At 39.3% G+C, this 19,208-nt stretch overlaps 1 protein-coding gene across 1 annotated transcript; it reads left to right on the top strand.

The window, feature by feature from the left end:
* The first annotated feature begins 5,816 nt into the window (after positions 1-5,816).
* On the top strand, positions 5,817-18,139 carry LOC117478541 (tyrosine-protein phosphatase non-receptor type 7-like). The gene is given in 14 exon segments (XM_034125530.1): positions 5,817-5,898; positions 7,780-7,874; positions 10,375-10,619; positions 10,737-10,917; positions 10,998-11,082; positions 11,177-11,256; positions 13,850-13,882; positions 13,884-13,934; positions 13,936-13,989; positions 14,083-14,286; positions 15,254-15,447; positions 16,554-16,667; positions 16,770-16,854; positions 17,159-18,139. Coding segments are annotated over 12 exon segments (1,308 nt in total). The 5' UTR covers positions 5,817-5,898; positions 7,780-7,874; positions 10,375-10,518; the 3' UTR covers positions 17,285-18,139.
* The last annotated feature ends 1,069 nt before the right edge of the window (positions 18,140-19,208 follow it).

Here is a 19,208-nt window from a genome sequence, read left to right as displayed (position 1 = left end):
TGTGTGTGTGTGTGTGTGTGTGTGTGTGTGTGTTAAAAAATGTTGAGCATCCTGTTTGTTTTATTTCTATTAAAATGTTTTGTATTTATTTATTTTCCTGCATCGGTCACTTATTATTAATGCTGGACAGATTATTATGATACAGTTTCGTAAAGCAGGTACATGTCTCTCTGCTTTTAAGGAAAATAAACTTTTAAACAAACAAAAAAAAAGTATACTTTTTATCTTTGAATATATATATTACTTACTGAACCTGGAAAGTGTTATTTTGATGTTGATTTCTGCTGAAAGAACTTAATATGTAATAACTGATTAAAACATTTCTCAGAAAGATAGTTTCTGTAGATACAAGTACACATTATTTTATTATATTAAAACGCAATACAGCTTATATTTCACCATGCTACCATCTAGGGGCTTTTATTCTGAAAGTAGCGTTGTATGGGCTACTGCAGGGGTGTCAAACTCAAATACACAGTGGGCCAAAATTAAAAAATAGGTACTAGTCGAGGGCCGGACTGGTTCAATGTTTATTGCAAAACTTATTGAAATGAACTTATTGCACATATTAAACCTAGAAATAACAAAGCTTAAATGATTGCCTATAAAAACAACATTAAACATTAAATACTCAGTTGCATTCATTTCTTATGGCTCTATCTGCAGCTTTTCCAGAGTCATTTCTTATGATTACATTTTCCCACAGGCCAACAGCTTCAAAAAAACTATTTCCCTCAAAGAAAAAAACTAACATGCCCTGTTGTCCAAAGAAAAAAAGTGCAGAAGGAAACATCCATTGAAACTCAAGTTCATCAATGTTTGGGGTCAGGCTCTGAGCTGAGGAAATCCTCAGGATGGAGTGAAGGTGTGCGTGCAATATACCGGCGGGCCAGATCTAATAGTAATTAAAAATTATCCTGCGAGTTTGACACATGTGGGCTACTGTGATAATATTTGTCACATATCATGAAGGCACCGTGAAAGTGCTTACTCTTTTATTTTGAAGATCATCTTTATGAAAATAGTTTAAAAACTTGTTTTTAAGGAAATGTATTTGCCAATAAAAGGTTGGGAAATCCAAATAAACAAAGTCATAGATACATTTTTACAAATATTGTGAAATTTGTATCATACAGTGAAAACCAGAAAGGCACCAGACAGCGCTAACACATACAGTGTGCCACAAAGAAATTACATATAAAGTTTATTTTATATAAAAATATGTAATTGACAAAAGCTTATATAATAATAATTATTGCACCTTGTTTTTGGCAGATCATTCTGCACTCAAACAAAAAGGAAGAAGTCTATAAAGAAAGATGTGGTATTGCCTCCTTTTATTATAGTTTTTTATCACCTCTTTATCTTTTATCACCACTTTTTTGCATCCCCTCCTTTCATTTTCTGTCATTTCTTCCCCCACTCCTGTCCCATTAGCAGCCAGACGACAGTGAGAACGCTCCCGGTGTCATTACCGGATCAATTAAAGTTTTTCAGCAGTGAGTCTTCAGTGGATTGTTTTCCATCGCATTGCTGAATTATAATAACTCACAGGGAGCCGTTCAGGTCAACAGCGCTGAGTCTGCAGACTCCCCGAATTAATTCATTCAGTCATTCTGCCTTTATTGATCACGAGGGAAATTTGGGTTGCGCTTCACACACTGAAAACACACACAGCAGCTAATTACACAGCATACAGAAAAATCATATAAGTAAACGTCGGTGGATAAGAGCAGACAGGGAGTGCAGAGCAGTTAAAAATCAGAATATAAATTAGATACAGATACACGAGAGGCGCGCGCCATCATTTTAATGTGCAAATGGAGTAATTGCAGTGGGTATAAACGACTCCCGGCTTCTTTTATTCAACAACATTCATGTTTTCAGTCTGCACAAATAAAATGTAGGCTACTGTCATTTCTTTCCTTCTTTTGAGTTTTACAGGGTGTTTAGAGGACAGTGGCAAAAATATACCTAAACACCTTAACTTACGTACAAATTGTACTTTACATGAGTATTTTCCTATTTTATGCAGCTTTATACTTTTACTTTACTACATCTCATTTGGCAATTTTTCTTTATAGTTAATTATTAATATTAGATATGTGTTCAAGTATAACTAAAATATGCAGCAGATTATAAATTGGCCTCCACAGCTTCACTTGCTATTGCAGACCTTTGTCACAAGGTAGCCTATGTTACACCACCATTATGAGCTCTCTTCATGTTAATTAATGTACGAAAAAACTTAGGGATTTACAAAAAAGTAAGTAAAAACATATCTTATAAAACATTCCTGAACACATATGTAAAAGGATGTACAATTTGATGATATTTTATCTGTTAAAATGTATGTTGGTTTTGCTGTGTTAAAATCCGAAATATTTCAACATGTAATCCCTTTATTGCTGTAGTCAATGCTCATTTTTGCTAGCTTTTCAGTTAGCATAACAAAGCTAGCTATTTGTTAGTAGCAAAACAACGCTATCTATGTAGCTAGCATTATGTGGAGTCTATTTTTTAAATAACATTAGAAAGACTCTTATTATTACATTATTTGCTTATTTGTGCTCATGAGATGTTGCTATGATTTTGGAATAAACAGACACAATCACCAACCCCAACTTTTGATGGGTTGGATAGGAATGAAGGGGAAAAGTCATAGCAAGAAAGTTTAGCTTGCAATAGAAAGTAGCAGAAGCGAGATGCAGGCACTGTATAAACTATGAGTTATTGAGGCTATGGCCTTGGCCGCCTGGGTTAGCTCCGCGCCCACGCATAGCTGGGAATCAGTATAACCAGGATTCCACTTTTCTGTAGAAGCTTCATCAAAAGAAATTACGTAGGATAGCGGATAGAGTAGGGAGGAACCTTCACAGACCGGCCGAATGCTGATTGGAGGATCGTGTTGCCAAAATACTTTTTTCTAAGTCTGCGCACCTACCAAAGAGAACCAAGTCCAAACCACGGTAGGCTATCTCTTCAGCTAGTCTCAACCAATCATAAATGTACGGGCACAAGGTTCGAGGCTCTTTCCGGAAATAGCCTGTGATTTCTATAGAGTGGCGAAGTCCCTCCCCTTCCGGTGGACCTCCATGGGACCTTATTTCGGAAAAATTATGTATTGAAGTCAATGGAGAGAGAAAGATTATCTTTCGATCCCGTTTGAATTGTGCCACGAATTACACATAATGATGTTTGTCAATTTAAAAGATAATTTTGCAAGTCAAAAAAAAAAAAAGTGTCGTAAAACTGTGAAGTAACACATTTGTTTGTGTGAAACGCTCAATGAACTACATCTCTGGTCTCACAGAACAACACACGTCACCAAGATGGCCGTCACTACTGTCTTGTCAACAAAACGATTGACTACCCTCACTATCACCACAATGAAACACGTCCAGAAGAATGTCATGCAAAGCTGCCTGCCTGCCTTCCTTCGATTCTCTCTGAACTGCCTGGTCGTTTTAATGTTTAATGTCAACCATTTGTGCAGATAGCATGAAGTAGAGAAGATCGCTAGCGTTAGCGTTAGCATTTCTCCCCCGGGCTTAAATGGTGTATTATAGAATGATCACACCGGTGACAGTACTCTTCAAAGGGTTCACGAAATATGACTACTACTCTTACTGTTTAACATTTTGGGTTACTTAATGTTACTTCATGTTAAGGCTAATACAAATGACAAGGCTGTAATGCTAACTAACGTGCTAGCTACTAGCTAGCTTGATCCACACACTCCTGGTCCTTTCATCAGACGGGAAGCGAAAGAACGAGCAAGACCCGCTGGTATGAACAACCTGGTACTAAGCACACAGGCATCTTGTTAAAGTTATCTTATCTTAGCCAGCGCCATATAGATAGATTATATCTATATGGCGCTGATCTTAGCTATCTCAATTGTGCTGATCTTAGTGTCTCAATTGTGACATCACTTACGCCACTCTGGGATTTGTAGTCTTTCTAGTTGCGTATTTTTCATAGTCTTATATTTCAACAGTTTTACGACAAACTGTGACTTTTTGACATGGAAATGATTTTTTAAGATTGACAAACATCATATGTGTAATTCATGGCACAATTCAAACGGGATCGAAAGATACGTTTTCTCTCTCCATTGACTTCAATACATTATTTTTCCGAAATAAGGTCCCATGGGGCGGAAGTAGATGGGCGTGACTTCGCCACTCTATGACGTGACGGAGTCCTTGGCCAAGTGAATATATATCTTTTGCTCCCTTATATTAAATAGTTAAACTTAGAAGTTGTCTGTCTTTCCTGGAATTTTGAACACAACAATTACAAAGCTAGCTGTTTGTTAGTAGCACATCAACGCTAGCTATGTAGCTAGCATTACAAAGCTAGCTGTTTGTAGCTACCATTACGAAGCTAGCTTTTTGTATCTAGCATAACAAAGCTAGCCAATTGTAGCTTGCGTGATAAAACCCAAAACTCCAAGTATGCAATGCCACTAAACTCTGTCTTTATTACTTTTCTGATTGAAAGTAATTTAGTATATGCTAGATAATGATATATGTGTTTAAAGTAAAAAATAATTGTTATGTTGAGTGTAGCATAGGCTTCTTGAGAAAAGTTGATAATTCACAACCAAATATACTTTAATAACCTGATTGAAGATGAACACAACACATTGAATGTGATGTCTTAGGTCCATTCAATATTTTCATGGTGTTATCCTTTCTTGTTGTAAAATCCTTCCTGTTGTCTCTATGTTTCATTCTCCATGATGTTTTTTTTGTTTTGTTCTGTCACAATAATGGCAGTTAAAGTGCTGTTTCAGCCTCTCAAATATTGATATAACCAGTTTTCTTCTGTTATATTTATGTTTTAACTGACCAAGCAAGACATGTATACACTGGGATGGATGTTTTTTACAATTCTTTTTGCATAGATGGTACAAAACTTTGAATTGATAATGGGAATAATCATTAATTGCCGTACTTTGTAACTCTAATTGTCACTTTGACGTTAAAACCTAAACTCATAAGCATTTAAATGTATAATTTTACTTTCAGGACTGTGTAAAGATGACACCAGGACACAAGAACAACAACAAGATGGCGCGAAAACAACAGCAGTATAGCAGCAGAGCTCTAATGTTGCCTCGCAGCTCCGAACAAAGCCCTAAAAGTTCCCCCACAGTGTGATTATCTGCTCATCACGCACAGAGGAAGAGTGTTGTCGCGAACAAGAGGTATCTCTTCTATTAATTTTATTTCTATGGTGACTGCTAATAACGCCGGCAGGTCGGCCTCCATGACCGAGTCCCAGTAGGATCTCATCCTGCTGCTGCTCATCTGACAGCTGGAGAGAAGAGACGAGGAAAATCCGTTTATACAGCCCCACTGTGAAACACTGCTGATGGCTTAACACACATTCACATACACACAAACACACACACACACACACACACACACACACACACACACACACACACACACACTCATTCACACACACAGGCGGATGAAAAAGATACAAGTACACAATGTTGAAGCCCAAGGCGTGCAGTCTAAAGGGGACCCATAACCTTGAATGAGGGGAATAGAAAGTGTACGTGTGTGCGAATAAGTGTGTGTGTGTGTGTGTGTGTGTGTGTGTGTGTGTGTGTGTGTGTGTGTGTGTGTGTGTGTGTGTGTGTGTGTGTGTGTGTGTGTGTGTGTGTATGTCTGTGTGTGTGTGTGTGTGTGTGTGTTGTGTGTGTGTGTGTGGTAATGAGAGAGTGGGTGGGTGTGCAGAAAAAGGAAGTGGCGAGGAGCAGATAGACGTAAAGGCAAAACGACAGAAAGCAACAGATGAGAGAAAAGGAAGAAGACACTATACTCAAACAAAGAGAAGAAGAAGAAGAAGAAGAAGGGGAGGGAGACAAACAACAAAAAGGTGAGAGAAATGGGGGGTTAAAGAAACTTGTTCACCATAAAGATAACTTTGAACGGCGTGGTGAATATATAGTGTTTGTGAGGTAAATACTTTTGATTATCTTTTGTAAGGAATATCAACACCACTTTATCAGTGTGGAAACAATGTTGTTTTATAATTGTATATGATAAGTATTAGGTATTAGAAGTAGACCTAAGTTACTACATATTGAATTGATAACTTGAAGTACATGCAAGGTATGAATGAAAAACTTTCCTAAGACATATTTGTTCTTAGGAAATATGTAACATTTTTCGATATAACTGAGCAACAGTCATTTTATTTACCGTGTAAAGTACCTTAAACTAAAGTACATGGGTCTGATGATAATAGTACAATTATACATTTGGAGTTATAACAGAATGTTTTTCACATAATGAAGCAACATCACAATACATATCGTTATTGTTTTATCCCCCACATTCTCTGTCAAATCCAATAGGGGGCGACAAAAGTTTGTTTGTGTAGAAGTCCACGATAAAATGACCCTTCTTCTCTCAGGATTTATTGTCACAGTAATTATTTTATGGTCTCGATCGTTACTTTCAAGTCTTCTTCAATGCAGCAGGATGTTAATTTGGGCAATTTTGGCAACATTTAGAGTAACACAGAGGATGCAAAAGTGACTTTAAAGGTCCCCTATTGTACTGTTTTTCATCCATATATTATAAGTCTCAGATATATACAAAACATGTCTCTGAAGTGTTTGCCTCCAAACACCAAACAGATCATTGCAGCATTACCCATAATCCCCTTCTGTTTCAGCCCTGTTTCAAAAGTGCTGATTCTCTGTCTGTTACTTTAGATGAAAATAAGGAGCCCCTCCCCACGCCCCTCTGAGAGATATTTGGTTAAAAAAGAACACAATGGTGCTCTAGGAGGAGATTCAGGTGATAAGGTGTGGGGGGGGGGGGGGGGGGGTCCATGTTTTCATTTTACAACTTCAAACCTTTCAAAGGATAATTGAATTTCCGTTGTTGAAGTTCATTTGAACATTTTGGTCACTTAAATGTGTCTTGTTCAGAGTTTAATAGTACTTAGCTCAACCCTCTGTCATTACTGGTTCCCAACAAACCAATAGGTCAACAAAAACCAAGATATCGACGGCACAAATACCAAACTTGAGGCTTCAAAACTGTAATCCCAAATAAAAACAATATGTTATGTTACAGGGACTTCTTTGACTTCCTGTATAGAGTCAATTTGATGAAAAAAGGATTATGTTTATTGTTCAAAATTCAATAACCACTAAATATTCAATTTTCTCGACCGATGAATGAAAAACAAAATGGAGGTGCGTCAATGTGTTCATTAAGAGAGTCGCATTGATGTTTGTTATTTTCTTATGTTATAGATGTGTGTTATGCTGCTGGTGTTTTATGATTGTATTGTATGATTTGACATGAATGATTCATGAGAAGCTGCTGTTGGTGTTTTAACTATCAACGCCTGGAGCATCTCTCTTCCTCTCTTTTTCATTATCCGTCCATCTTTTCTTTCTCTCTGACTCATTTTCTATCCTTCTCTCCCCTCAGGTCTCTCTCTCTCTCTACCTGAACACGTTGAATAACGGCAGAAAAAAAGGACATGTCTATTCCTGCTGTTTCTTCTCTCTCCTTTACCTCATATTTGGACTTTCTTTCCTTCGCTTTCACTTTCTCGCTCTCTTTCTTCACGTGTTTCTTCTTGCTATTGCAAATCATCGATTTTAAGAGGGCAAGAAAAAGACAGAGGAAACTTATCTCCTTCCTTTTTCTCTGCTTATTTCGTTAGTTATGTTGGTTAGTTAGTCACTGAGTTAGTACGATGTGTTCAGAAAAGTCAGTTTTGTTGTTGTTTTAGGTGAAAGTCAGCGGGGGCCCCGGTATCAGAGGAAGATTTACACCCTGCAGGACTGAATTACTCAAAAACAGAACATCATGGCTGTCAAATAACCGGTAAGCCTGATCAATATATTATCAAACATATCATTGTCAGTGGTGGAGGAAGCATTCAGACCTGATACTTAAGTAATATGGATACTAAATTGTAAAATACTCTGTTACAAGTAAAAATCCTGCATTTAAAATATTACTTAAAGGGGACCTATCATGCAAAATGCACTTTTGTACGTCTTTTATACATGAATATGTGTCCCCGGTGTTCCAGGGAACTCACCAAGTGTCAGAAAACACAACCCTCTCTATTTTCCTCCATACCCAAATCTCTAAAAAAGGGGCTGCAACGGATCTGATAAAAACTGATCCAGATTTGAACACTGTCCTGACGTCAGGACGGTGGCGCTACGGCTATTGGGCCAACTCCACCAATCAGGAGGAGACAGCCACGGCCATTGCCGTTCGAAAGCGCTGGAGACGCTGTAGTACATATGCCAGGCCAGTAGGTGGTGCTGTTGCTCACAGAATCAACCCTTGCAAAAACAGATCTAAAAAATGTCAAATTGAGCGAAATGAGGCATGGCTAAAATGCATGATCTGTTTGGTATTTTGAAAAAAAAAAAGTATAAATATGCCTTATATACAGTAGGTATGGTCCTACACTATATTATTAAAATATAGCATGATAGGTCCACTTTAAGTTAAAGTACAAAAGTATTGGAATGGAAAGGTTCTTAAAGAGGCTTTTGGTTGTTTTTCCCTTTCCTGTAGTTTGTTATATGGTTTCTGTGCATGTAAATGGTCTGCAGAGGCTAAAATCCCTGTGTTCCCTCCTCTCCCACACCCCAACCCCCCCGCCTGAAACGCCTCCATTGGACTCCTTTGTTTACTTCAGGAACATAGTGACATCACTATGTAACCGTCGTGCTAATACAATGTACGTGATAGGTGGCGGGACATCTCTAAGTGGTTGACCAATCACAACAGAGCCGGCCAGCTGACCAATCAGAGCAGACTGGGCTCTGGTTTCAGACAGAGGGTGAAAAGAGGTGCTGCAGCACAGGCAGTATGAGAAGAATAAAGAGCTTTTTGAACATTAAAGCATGGAAACATGTCCCAGTAGAGGAACACAATACTAATATGAAGCTGAAAATAAGCACAATATGACCTCTTTAAAACTTAATGAAACATTTGACAGTTTCAAAAATCTCAAACTAATTTGTCGAACGATAACAAGTATTGAAAGAAAATGACAACCCTTCTCATATCTTCTACGATCACTGCTGGTTGATGTGAAATGCATGCTGGGATACCTATATTTGCCAAGCTATGGTAAGGTTTCTTGGTAAATTGGGAAACATTTGGCCTGTTCTTGTCTAAATGTGATAAGATGAGACTGATGACACGAAACAAGAGCAGACAAGAAATCGGAGTGAGAAAAAAACACTCATATCTCTTATCGTTTCATATCAATAACACACGCTTGCTTCAGTATACTGTGTGTGTGTGTGTGTGTGCGTGCGTGGGTGCGTGCGTGCGTGCGCGCGTGGGTGCGTGCGTGCGTGTGTGTGTGTTGAGACAGTGTGGGTGAACTGACTTCCTGCTGTGAGGAAACTCTTCCGATGGAGACACAGATCTGAACTGGTGTGGAAACACAATGAATAAGACACACACACACACACACACACACACACACACACACACACACACACACACACCACACACACACACACACACACACACACACACACATCCTCGGTCAGGCAAGTCAAGTCTTCACGATGATGAGTCTTTGAAGTAGATCTTCTCAGTGTGGTGGGAAGCTTCGGCTTTGTCATCGCACAAATAGTTTTGTCATGTCAAACTTTGTGTATTGAAGTTCTGTCACAAAACCATTAAGCGGGTGCCAGAAAAATAAAGAAGTGCGACTTAAAATAGAGAGACTTGGAACATAACGGTGAGTACATTCAATGTTTTTGTTTCGGTCTGGGAGGCTGCTACAGTAAATATCCTGTAAAACCAAAACTAGAACTAAAATCATGCTCAACATCTCCATTGAGCTGCAGGGTTGGTGGTGATTTCACAGGCACTCAACATGTAGCTGATTCTTCATCAAAGCTGTGATATTTTACACATTTCAACAATATAAATCGCGATCTAACACTATTTTAAATCTTTCTGATAAAAGCTTTGCTTAGACTGTTTTAAGTATTATGACTCTAGAATAAACTCTGTTTAACTCTGTGTGTTTTGAGAGAAAAAAATTAGAATAAAACAGAGAAGGAGTTCCCTGGGTGGATTAGTGATTGGTCGTTTTCAGGTTTCTGTCTGGCTGCTGAATATCCTGTCTTTTTATTTAAAAAGGGAAGTTTCTCTTTTACCGTTATCATCTTGTTTTAGAAACTGCAGCTAAAGAAGCTTCAGTGTTTGACGTTCTGCACAAATCAGATGACTTCAGCCATAATTGTTCAGAAGATTTGAATAATTCCTTTTCTTTTTTGAGATAAAGCAGATTTTGTTTCCACTGTTTTGACATTCATAGTCCCTCTCTTTCCTACAGCGTGGTGTGATGATGGACAGCTAAGAACAACTCTAACACACACACAGACACAGATTCACACACACACACACACACACACACACACACACACACACACACACACACACACACACACACACACACACACACACACACACCTACAGAATGTCGGCAGTGCACTCAGTTTCACTTCCTCTCGATGACCCGACCACGCCCCCTCCCCTGACCACTCCTCCTCGCAAAGCCTCGGTCCGCCTGCAAGAGAGGTGAGTTTCAAACAAACGCTTACTAAATATCATAACATGTCCCTATTATCTATAAATGTAATCACTTTCCAAAAATGAATTATGCTCATGCTGTTTTTTGATTGGTTATCCTTGTAGGCGGGGCTCTAACCTCTCGCTGCTATTGGACGTGAGCAGTCTGGGGGCGGAGCCTGTGTGTTCTGTCTCCACCCCAAAGGAGGTGTGGCTCCAGCTGCTTCACACCTCCTCCCGGCCTCTCACAAACACCTTGCTGCAGCTGGCGGCCATCGACAAAAACACACTGAATGTAGAGTACCAGGTAAGGAGGTGCATTCAAAGTTACAAAGAATGTTTCATGCATTCATGGCGTTTGTTGTAACGTCCCTGTCTCCTCCACAGAAAATCCCTCCGAACTTTGTGAACGCCGCAGAGCTCGATGTTCAAGGTCACATGATCAAAGACAGATACAAAACCATCCTGCCCAGTCAGTAGCTTTCCTTCTCCAATAAGTAGAAACACACCAGACCCTGTTTTTTTTTACTCTTGTTCATGATTGTGGTTTGTTGTTTGTTCTTTAGACCCTGAGAGCCGGGTGGTCCTGAGGAACCTGGAGGAAGAGGCGTCGCCAGACCGCTACATCAACGCTAACTACATCAAGGTCAGAGACCTACATTATTTCATATTGAATGAATGAATGAAAACTTTATTACAGACTCAGGGTCCAGATAAAAGACAAGGCATTACATATAATAAATTACATACACAGCATAAAAAAAAATTCACAGTTTGAGAATAATATAAATCAGTGTCCTACAAAGAGACAACTATACCAATGTCTCCACAGATTGGTAGCGTGTAGTACTAAACCTTATGTTTGATAAGGCCAAGAGGATTTAATTATCAGAGTCATTAAGCCGGCAAATACATTTATACATGAGATTTCTTAAAACAGCTTGTAGAGTATTGACTCCTGCAGCCACAAACATTTCACTTGCACTAGACCATCGAGGTCTCTTCAGCAATATTCTCATGGCATCATTATAAGCTACTTGAAGTTTCCGTAAACTTGCTTTTCTGTAGTTTGACCACAAATGTGCAGTGGTGTACAATATGCTCTGAACAGAGTCAAGGCACATGCATTTGTCATTTTTGGCAGCTATTTTTCCATTTAGTATCAGGTTAGGGTGAGATATCAGGTTCTATTCCATTTCCCTAACCACAGTAGAAACACCTCCATTGGACTCCTTTGTTTATTTTAGTAACATAGTGACATCACTAGTTAGTATTGCAGAGTTTTAATAATTTGAATGAAGCCTGGAAAATGCACAAACTAAAATGTTCATGTGCACATCAAAAGGATCTCAAAGTTCCCTCTTACTTATTTATCAAAATAAATCTGTATTGTAAGAAACCTCTTTGAAAAATGTCAGCTGTAATCAGATCATTGGTTCGAGTGTCACCATCTCTTCTTTAACTTTGAACTTTATTATTTCATTATTCAATCCTCATTAAATGTGTTTACTGACACTGAAGAAAATATGTTTCCAAATGAAAACAAGCTGATAGAGTGTGACAGCGCTGTCACTCAGCGTGGGCGTCTTGTGTGGTGTGGTGTGTGTGTGTGTGTGTGTGTGTGTGTGTGGTGTGTGACCTAACAGACAGAAACTCAGATATGAGCCGTCGGTTTGTCAGCGTAGGAGTGTGACAACCAGGAAAACCACAGGAAGTGAGGGAGGAAGTGACACGTCCGTAAATGACTAACCCCCTCCCCCCCCCTCACCACCGGCCCACGCATCCCTCACACTCTGCCGCCTCAGCGCTGTGTGTGTGTGGTGTGTGTGTGTGTGTGTGTGTGTGTGTGTGTGTGTGTGTGTGTGTGTGTGTGTGTGTGTGTGTGTGTGTGTGTGTGTGTGTGTGTGTGTTGTTGTAAAGCAGATGTGCAACAACATCTACAAATTGTTTAATAGAATAACAAACACGTACACATTAATTTACATGTACAGGTTAATACAAAGTAAACGTACATCTGTGACTGATTGGACACTTTTGTTGTTGTCGCGGTTGTTATTGATGAAGAGAACAGTCTTAACTCTTCACTTCCTGTCTCATGAGGTCCAAGATGTTTTGCGGTTTCAAAAGTAGTCATATCTTCTGCATGATGCAGTTATGGGTTTCTTAAAAATGTAACCACTTTCGGCCTTGCAAAGTTAGAAAATGCCTCCTGTAAGTCCAACAAGTTATGCAAGTTATTAAAGATTTGTGCAATTTATTAAATGGCAGAATAAGCCGTATTTACATGTTCAACTCCAAAATAAATATTAACTATCAAATAAATGCAGCATCCAAGGATCTCAAAAGCAAGGGAAGGTATCCTTTAGTCCAAATACAATTTTCAAGAGCAACTTACAGGTGTACATCACATGGGTACATGGGTGATTCAGGAGGGATAAAAACACTGCTGTTCAGACTGCCATACAGTTACTCGATGAGAGAGCAAAGAAGTGGATGTAGCAGTCTCAAAGCTCTTCTTCTTTTTGGAGCTAGCGGACAAGTCTGAACAATGTTTTGGTTCTGTTTTTGAGTTGTACATTTACTTTTTATCAGCATATCAGTCACCTGTAGAGAGTATGACAGTAACCTGTCTTTAATGTGCTATTAGCATGCATTTCTATCGATTTAATACATTTATGGATTGATTAGATATTGATTGATACGTGATGATTGGTTTATGATTCTGTTTTTTTGATGGTAATTTGATTTAATTTATACATGTTAATTGGTTGTTTGATTGATCAGATGGTTGGATGAGTGGATTGAGATATTAACTGATTCATGTATTGGTTGCTTGCTTGCTTGATTGACTGATGATTGATTGAATTCAATGGTGGCCGGTCGGTCGGTCGGTCGGTCGGTCGGTAGGTCGGGATCGGTCGGTCGGGCATGGTCGGTCGGACGGTCGGTCGGGCGGTCGGGGTGGTCGGTTCGGTTTCGGTCGGTCGGAGGTCGTTGGTCGGTCTGGTTGGTCGGTTGGTTGGTTGGTTGGTTGAGTGGTTGGTGATGTGGTTGGTTGGTTGGCTGGCTGGTTGAGTGGTTGGTTGGTTGGTTGGCTGGCTGGTTGGTTGGTTGAGTGGTTGGTTGATTGGTTGGTTGGTTGGTTGGTTGGTTGGTTGGCTGGTTGGTTGAGTGGTTGGTTTATTGGTTGGTTGCTATGTTGGTTGATTGATTAATTGGAAGACCTCTCTGTGCTGCAGGGTTACAGAGGGGCCCCCAGAGCTTACATTGCCCACCCAGGGGCCGATGTTACACACCGTGGGGGATTTCTGGGACATGGTGTGGCCAGGAGAGGAGCAGCATCATCGTCATGGTTACCAGACTGAAGGAGAACAACGAGGTTTGTCGACTCCTCAGCTCCTCTCTACTGTTTTCATGTCTTTTTTATCTTGACTTGTCCTGAAGTGTGTGAAGCTCTGTTTTTTTTTTCCAGAAGTGTGAGCTGTACTGGCCACAGCCGAGGGAGAGGAGGAGGAGGAAGAGCAGGAGGAGTGTGAAGGAGGAGGAAGAGGAAGAAGAGGAGCAGAGGGAGGAAGAGGAGGAGGAAGGAGAGACAGAACGGTTTGGCAGATTCCTCCTCAGAGTGACAGACAGCTGGGAGAAAGACGGCTTCACTGTTACTGACATGGACATCCAGGTACTGTGAAGTACTTTTACTCAAGTAGAGTACTTAAGTACTTAGTTTACTTGAGTATTTTTATTTTCTGCTCCACTTCATCTCTAGTAGTTGTAATTTATACAGGCCTTGTTCACAAACAGGTTTCCAAATATGTCCATCAGAGCAACATCTGCCACAGTGATGCCGCAGCGTTATCATCATTTAGAGATAAAGTCGCCTCAGAAATGTGGCCACGTTCTGACAGGAAGTGACACTTTGCCCCTCTGGCACTCAAACATTAAACATTTGCAAACAAATTCACAACATGTTTATGTAGAATTGCATTGACTACACCAATCAGTCCAAACTGCAGAGCTGAGTAAGGAAATCTTAAATTAAAGTGCATGTTTTTTAAGCTATAGCACACATATCAGCTCTAAGCATTCATGTTCTTTCCGCCTCTGTTGAGATAAAAATCAACTCTTGGTTTCATCATGATGGACGCCCATCGGTGTTTCCATCTACTGAATGTAGACGGAGAACTTGTTTTCGTATGATAAAATTACCCCGTTAACAAAGTACTATCCAATGAAAACGGAACACATTTCAGAGCACGAACAAAAAAACAGCAACCAGAGTGAAACTTACAATCACATACTGTAGTTCTAATATGGATTTTGGACTTTAAAACTTAAAACCATTCAATATTCTAATCTATATTATAAAGGTTGTGTTTAAACAAAATAGCTGAGAGAGTATGCAACTTTTTTTTTGTCTTTCCATTTGGTTTACATTTGAACACAAAATCTCTGAATGAAAAATGTTGTTTTTTTGTGTGTGTGTGTGTGTGTGTGTGTGTGTGTGTGTGGTGTGTGTGTGTGTGTGTGTGTGTGTGTGTGTGTGTGTGTGTTGTGTGTGTGTGTTGTGTGTGTGTGTGTGTGTGTGTGTGTGTGTGTGTGTGTGTGTGTGTTGTGTGTGTGTGTGTGTGTGTGTGTGTGTTGTGTAGCTGGATTCGGAGCATCGTCCCATCAGACACTACTGGTTCACCTCTTGGCCAGACCACCACATCCCACAATGCACTGCCCCCCTGCTGAGACTCGTGGAGGAGGTGGAGACGTACAGGAAGTCCCTCCCACCTCCCAGCTGTCAGCCAATCACAGCCCCCGCCCCGGATCCTGGACCAATCGTCGTCCACTGCAGGTTGGTTCCTGTTGTGCTGCTTGTTGAAGATGTGTGGACAAACGATGTGTTACAGTGCACGTAAAAAAAATCATAGCATTGTCAGTAAAAGGGTGGTGGATTGTTACAAGAAGGAAGGTTGAACATTTTCAGGCAAAAAAGTTCTAATATTCCAAGAAAAATCTAAATATTAAGTACAAGCACAAACGTTTATACATAAGTACGACAACACTACACTGTAGTACTTCTACTTTGACTCAAGTACAAGATCTAAGTACTTCTCCCACCTCTATGTATTACCCTCTGGGTCACTCAACGGTAAAACAGCCTCTGATGCTGCAGATGTTTCGAAAGCTACTTCCTGTTTGAGGACGCATTAAAGAGTGTGTGTGATCAAAGAAGCACTTCTGTGTTGCTCGAGATACAACTAGAGAGCAATGTTAAAGGACACGGCTCAGTAGTCGCACACAGACCGCAGAGGAGAAAACCCTTTTTTTAACAGAATTTGAATGAATTTAGAATTTAAATATGAAACCAAAACCTTTCATGTACTTCTGAAGACATGATGGGAACGTTTTTAACCGCAACAGCAAACATCTTGTACTTTGATCTGAAAACACTACTAACTGCTTTCCTAACTTTAATTTTTTTATTTTCCATAATTTGTTTTATTTTATTATCTATTATTTTATAATATATATATTTTTTGGTTTATTATTTTATTATTTATTTTATATTATATGATTGTTTATTTATTTTATTTTTTACTCCTTTTGATGTCTATCCTCAGTCAAATGGGGGAATACAGGGTAAAGAATAAGTGTTTTATGTATCTGGTATTCCCTGTACAACTTAATGCAATTAGCAGACTTAAAATATATACACATATTGTATATATAACCAAAATAAACAAACATTAAAGGAAAAATAGAAAACATAATATCCTCTTCACTCTATAACCATCATCCTCATGGCTGCCAGTTTACTGACTTTACATTGATTTTATCATTTGAATTGTATGTTTTGAAAATGTAACAGTACCATTTGATCCCAGCTGCTGCTGCACAGGGTCTTGAAGGTGTTCTCCCCCGTTAAACTTCTCGTCTGCACGTCTCCTCTCCTCTCAGTGCAGGTATCGGCAGGACCGGGTGTTTCATCGTCGGCAGTATCGGCTGTCAGCAGCTCAGAGACACCGGGCAGCTCGACATCCTGGAGACCGTCTGTCAGCTCCGACTCGACAGGTGGGGAAAACTCTCCTCTCTCTCCTGTCTGTGTGTTTTTATCAGATTCTTGTCTCTATATCTGGGGTGTTACATTTTGTTTATTCCCCCTGTCCTGTGCAGAGGTGGTATGATCCAGACCACAGAGCAGTACCAGTTCCTGTACTCCACTCTGGCCCAGTTCAGCCACCAGCTGCAGCTCAACCAGGTACTCCAGCCTGATCCCTGCATCATGTGTCCTGCTGGGAAATGGTGTTTTTATGGATTATATCACATAGAAACTACAGATATCACAAGCATATCTTGTTAAAGTTAAGACACTTATTCCAACAAGGTACCAAAATAATAGAACATGACGAAGCACAAAGCATTTAACATAAAACAATATTCAGAAACTATCCTGAAACCAAAAACAACAGAAAATTACGCTAGTTAATGCTAGCTGAGGACAGCCCTTACAGTCGTTTTTTTAGTAACAGAGGAAAAGTTAAACCCCAGTGTTTCCTCCTCAGGAGCAGAACCAGAACCAGCAGAACCCAGAAGGGAGGCAGGTCAGCGTTCAGCTTCAGAACCTGGAGCTGGACAACACACTGAACAAGAAGAACCTGGAGAACCAACAAGGCACGATACAGACCTGAAGAAATCCAAGACACCATACAACCAGCAGTTAGCGCTACAAGTCATGTTTCCAGCACCATACATATGGAAACAAGAGAACTTGTTGAGCCAGCAACAAAACTTAAAGACAGGTAGAGACTTTGGAGAACCAACAGGAACCCCAAAATGTTGGTTTGTGGGATGTTTTTTTGCAGCAGAGGCTACGAGAACCCAGGTGTTCATGTTCACTGTGGGACTGTCCCAATAAAGGTTTTCACTACAGGATTACCCTGGCTAAAAGAATGGTATATTAACGATGTCGTCGCTGATATGTATTGAGCATTTAAAAAAAGATAAAATATTTTGTGTTTACTATGTCTTCTCCCCAATTTTGGAAATTCATATTATTAATTTCTGCGTTGGGAGAGAAAGTGTGAACATATGGGATAATGAATGCAAAATAAGTATTGATCTTTTCATTTTAATTTGGCCATTTGTTAGATAGACAGGACAGAAAGATGGGATAAACATTAAACAAAGGGTCCCGTTCAGGACTCGAACACGGGGGCACAGCTTTTAAATCGCTTCTCAACACACATTTTTGATAGACTTGTTATTTATGTGATGTCCTATTTTTATCCCTTTTTTCTTCTTCTTTGTATTTATATATTTGGTAAATGTTTTTTAATTGTTTATAATCTATTGTACAGTTAATGTTTCTTCAGCATGTGTCTGCTATCCACTTTGCATCATCATCTGACTTGAATAGTTCATTTGACCTTGCATCGTATCTCACTTTTTGTACGGTTTTCTGTTGGTACTGTATACTGCAGTGTATCCTGTGTGGCTTTGTAAACTTGAGTAATTAAAATAAATTACCCCAAAAATGTAATGTATACAGTAATTACGTTTTATTTTAATCATAAACACAACTTAGATGTTGGGATTGTATAGGTCGAAAAGCACTTCCATAGCCACAATAGTAACCTGACTCAATGTCCACATCATTTGATCATAAAAACGTAACATAAGTACAGTGGTGTAAAGTAACTAAGTAGATTCACTACAATTTTGAGGTACTTGTACTTCAATTGAGTATACATTTTGTGCTACTTTGTACTTCAACTCAACTACAATTCAGAGGTAAATGATTGTAAGTACTCTGTCTCTACAGCAGAGAGCAGTGTTTCACTCACCAGAGCATCTACCTCTCGCTGTCTCCTCTTTTCCGACTCTCCTCTTCTTCTTCCTCTATCAACCCCACCCAAACAGGAAGCAGACTCAACCTGCAGCATGAAGCATGTTCTAATAATACATCTATGCTGTATCAACAGAATCAGGTGTATCAGGTTTATTATTAAGTAGGTGTCCGTAGATGGAATGTACCATGGTGTATAAGAACAATCTACATAGTGAATAGAACAACACATAAATAAATGAAACCAAAAAGGCTACAGCACAAATCAAGAAACATTAACACTGACAGGGATGTGCAGGAGTTCTTCAAATAAAATTTGAATAACTAATAGAAAGAAAATGTAGATGATAAATACTGTTTGTGTTCAATTCACAGCGATTCATTTTTTATATAAACATGTTTGTTTTTAAACCATAGACTGGTTTTAACCAGTGGTGTAAAGTAACTAAGTACATTTACTCAAGTACTGTACTTAAGTACAATTTAGAGACACTAGTACTGACTTGAGTTTGTTTGTAGCCTTTATTTATCCAGGTAAAAAATCCCATTGAAATCAACGATCTCTTACATTACTTGCTTTAGCGAACGCTTTTAGGCTTTATATTCTATGAAATAAGTACGGGTAGGAAAATGTATTTTTCTTTTAAAACCCAACATGTTACAACCGTCCCTGGCATGTGGTTTACAACCGTGCCTGTGTACAGGGACGTTGTCAAATTCTAAGGCAACAAGATTTGAATGGGGTTTCACACATCCTCCAACAAATA

Source organism: Trematomus bernacchii, unplaced genomic scaffold (assembly GCF_902827165.1).
Source record: "Trematomus bernacchii unplaced genomic scaffold, fTreBer1.1, whole genome shotgun sequence".
Lineage (NCBI taxonomy): Eukaryota > Metazoa > Chordata > Actinopteri > Perciformes > Nototheniidae > Trematomus > Trematomus bernacchii.
This window is presented reverse-complemented; position numbering and strand designations above follow the sequence as displayed.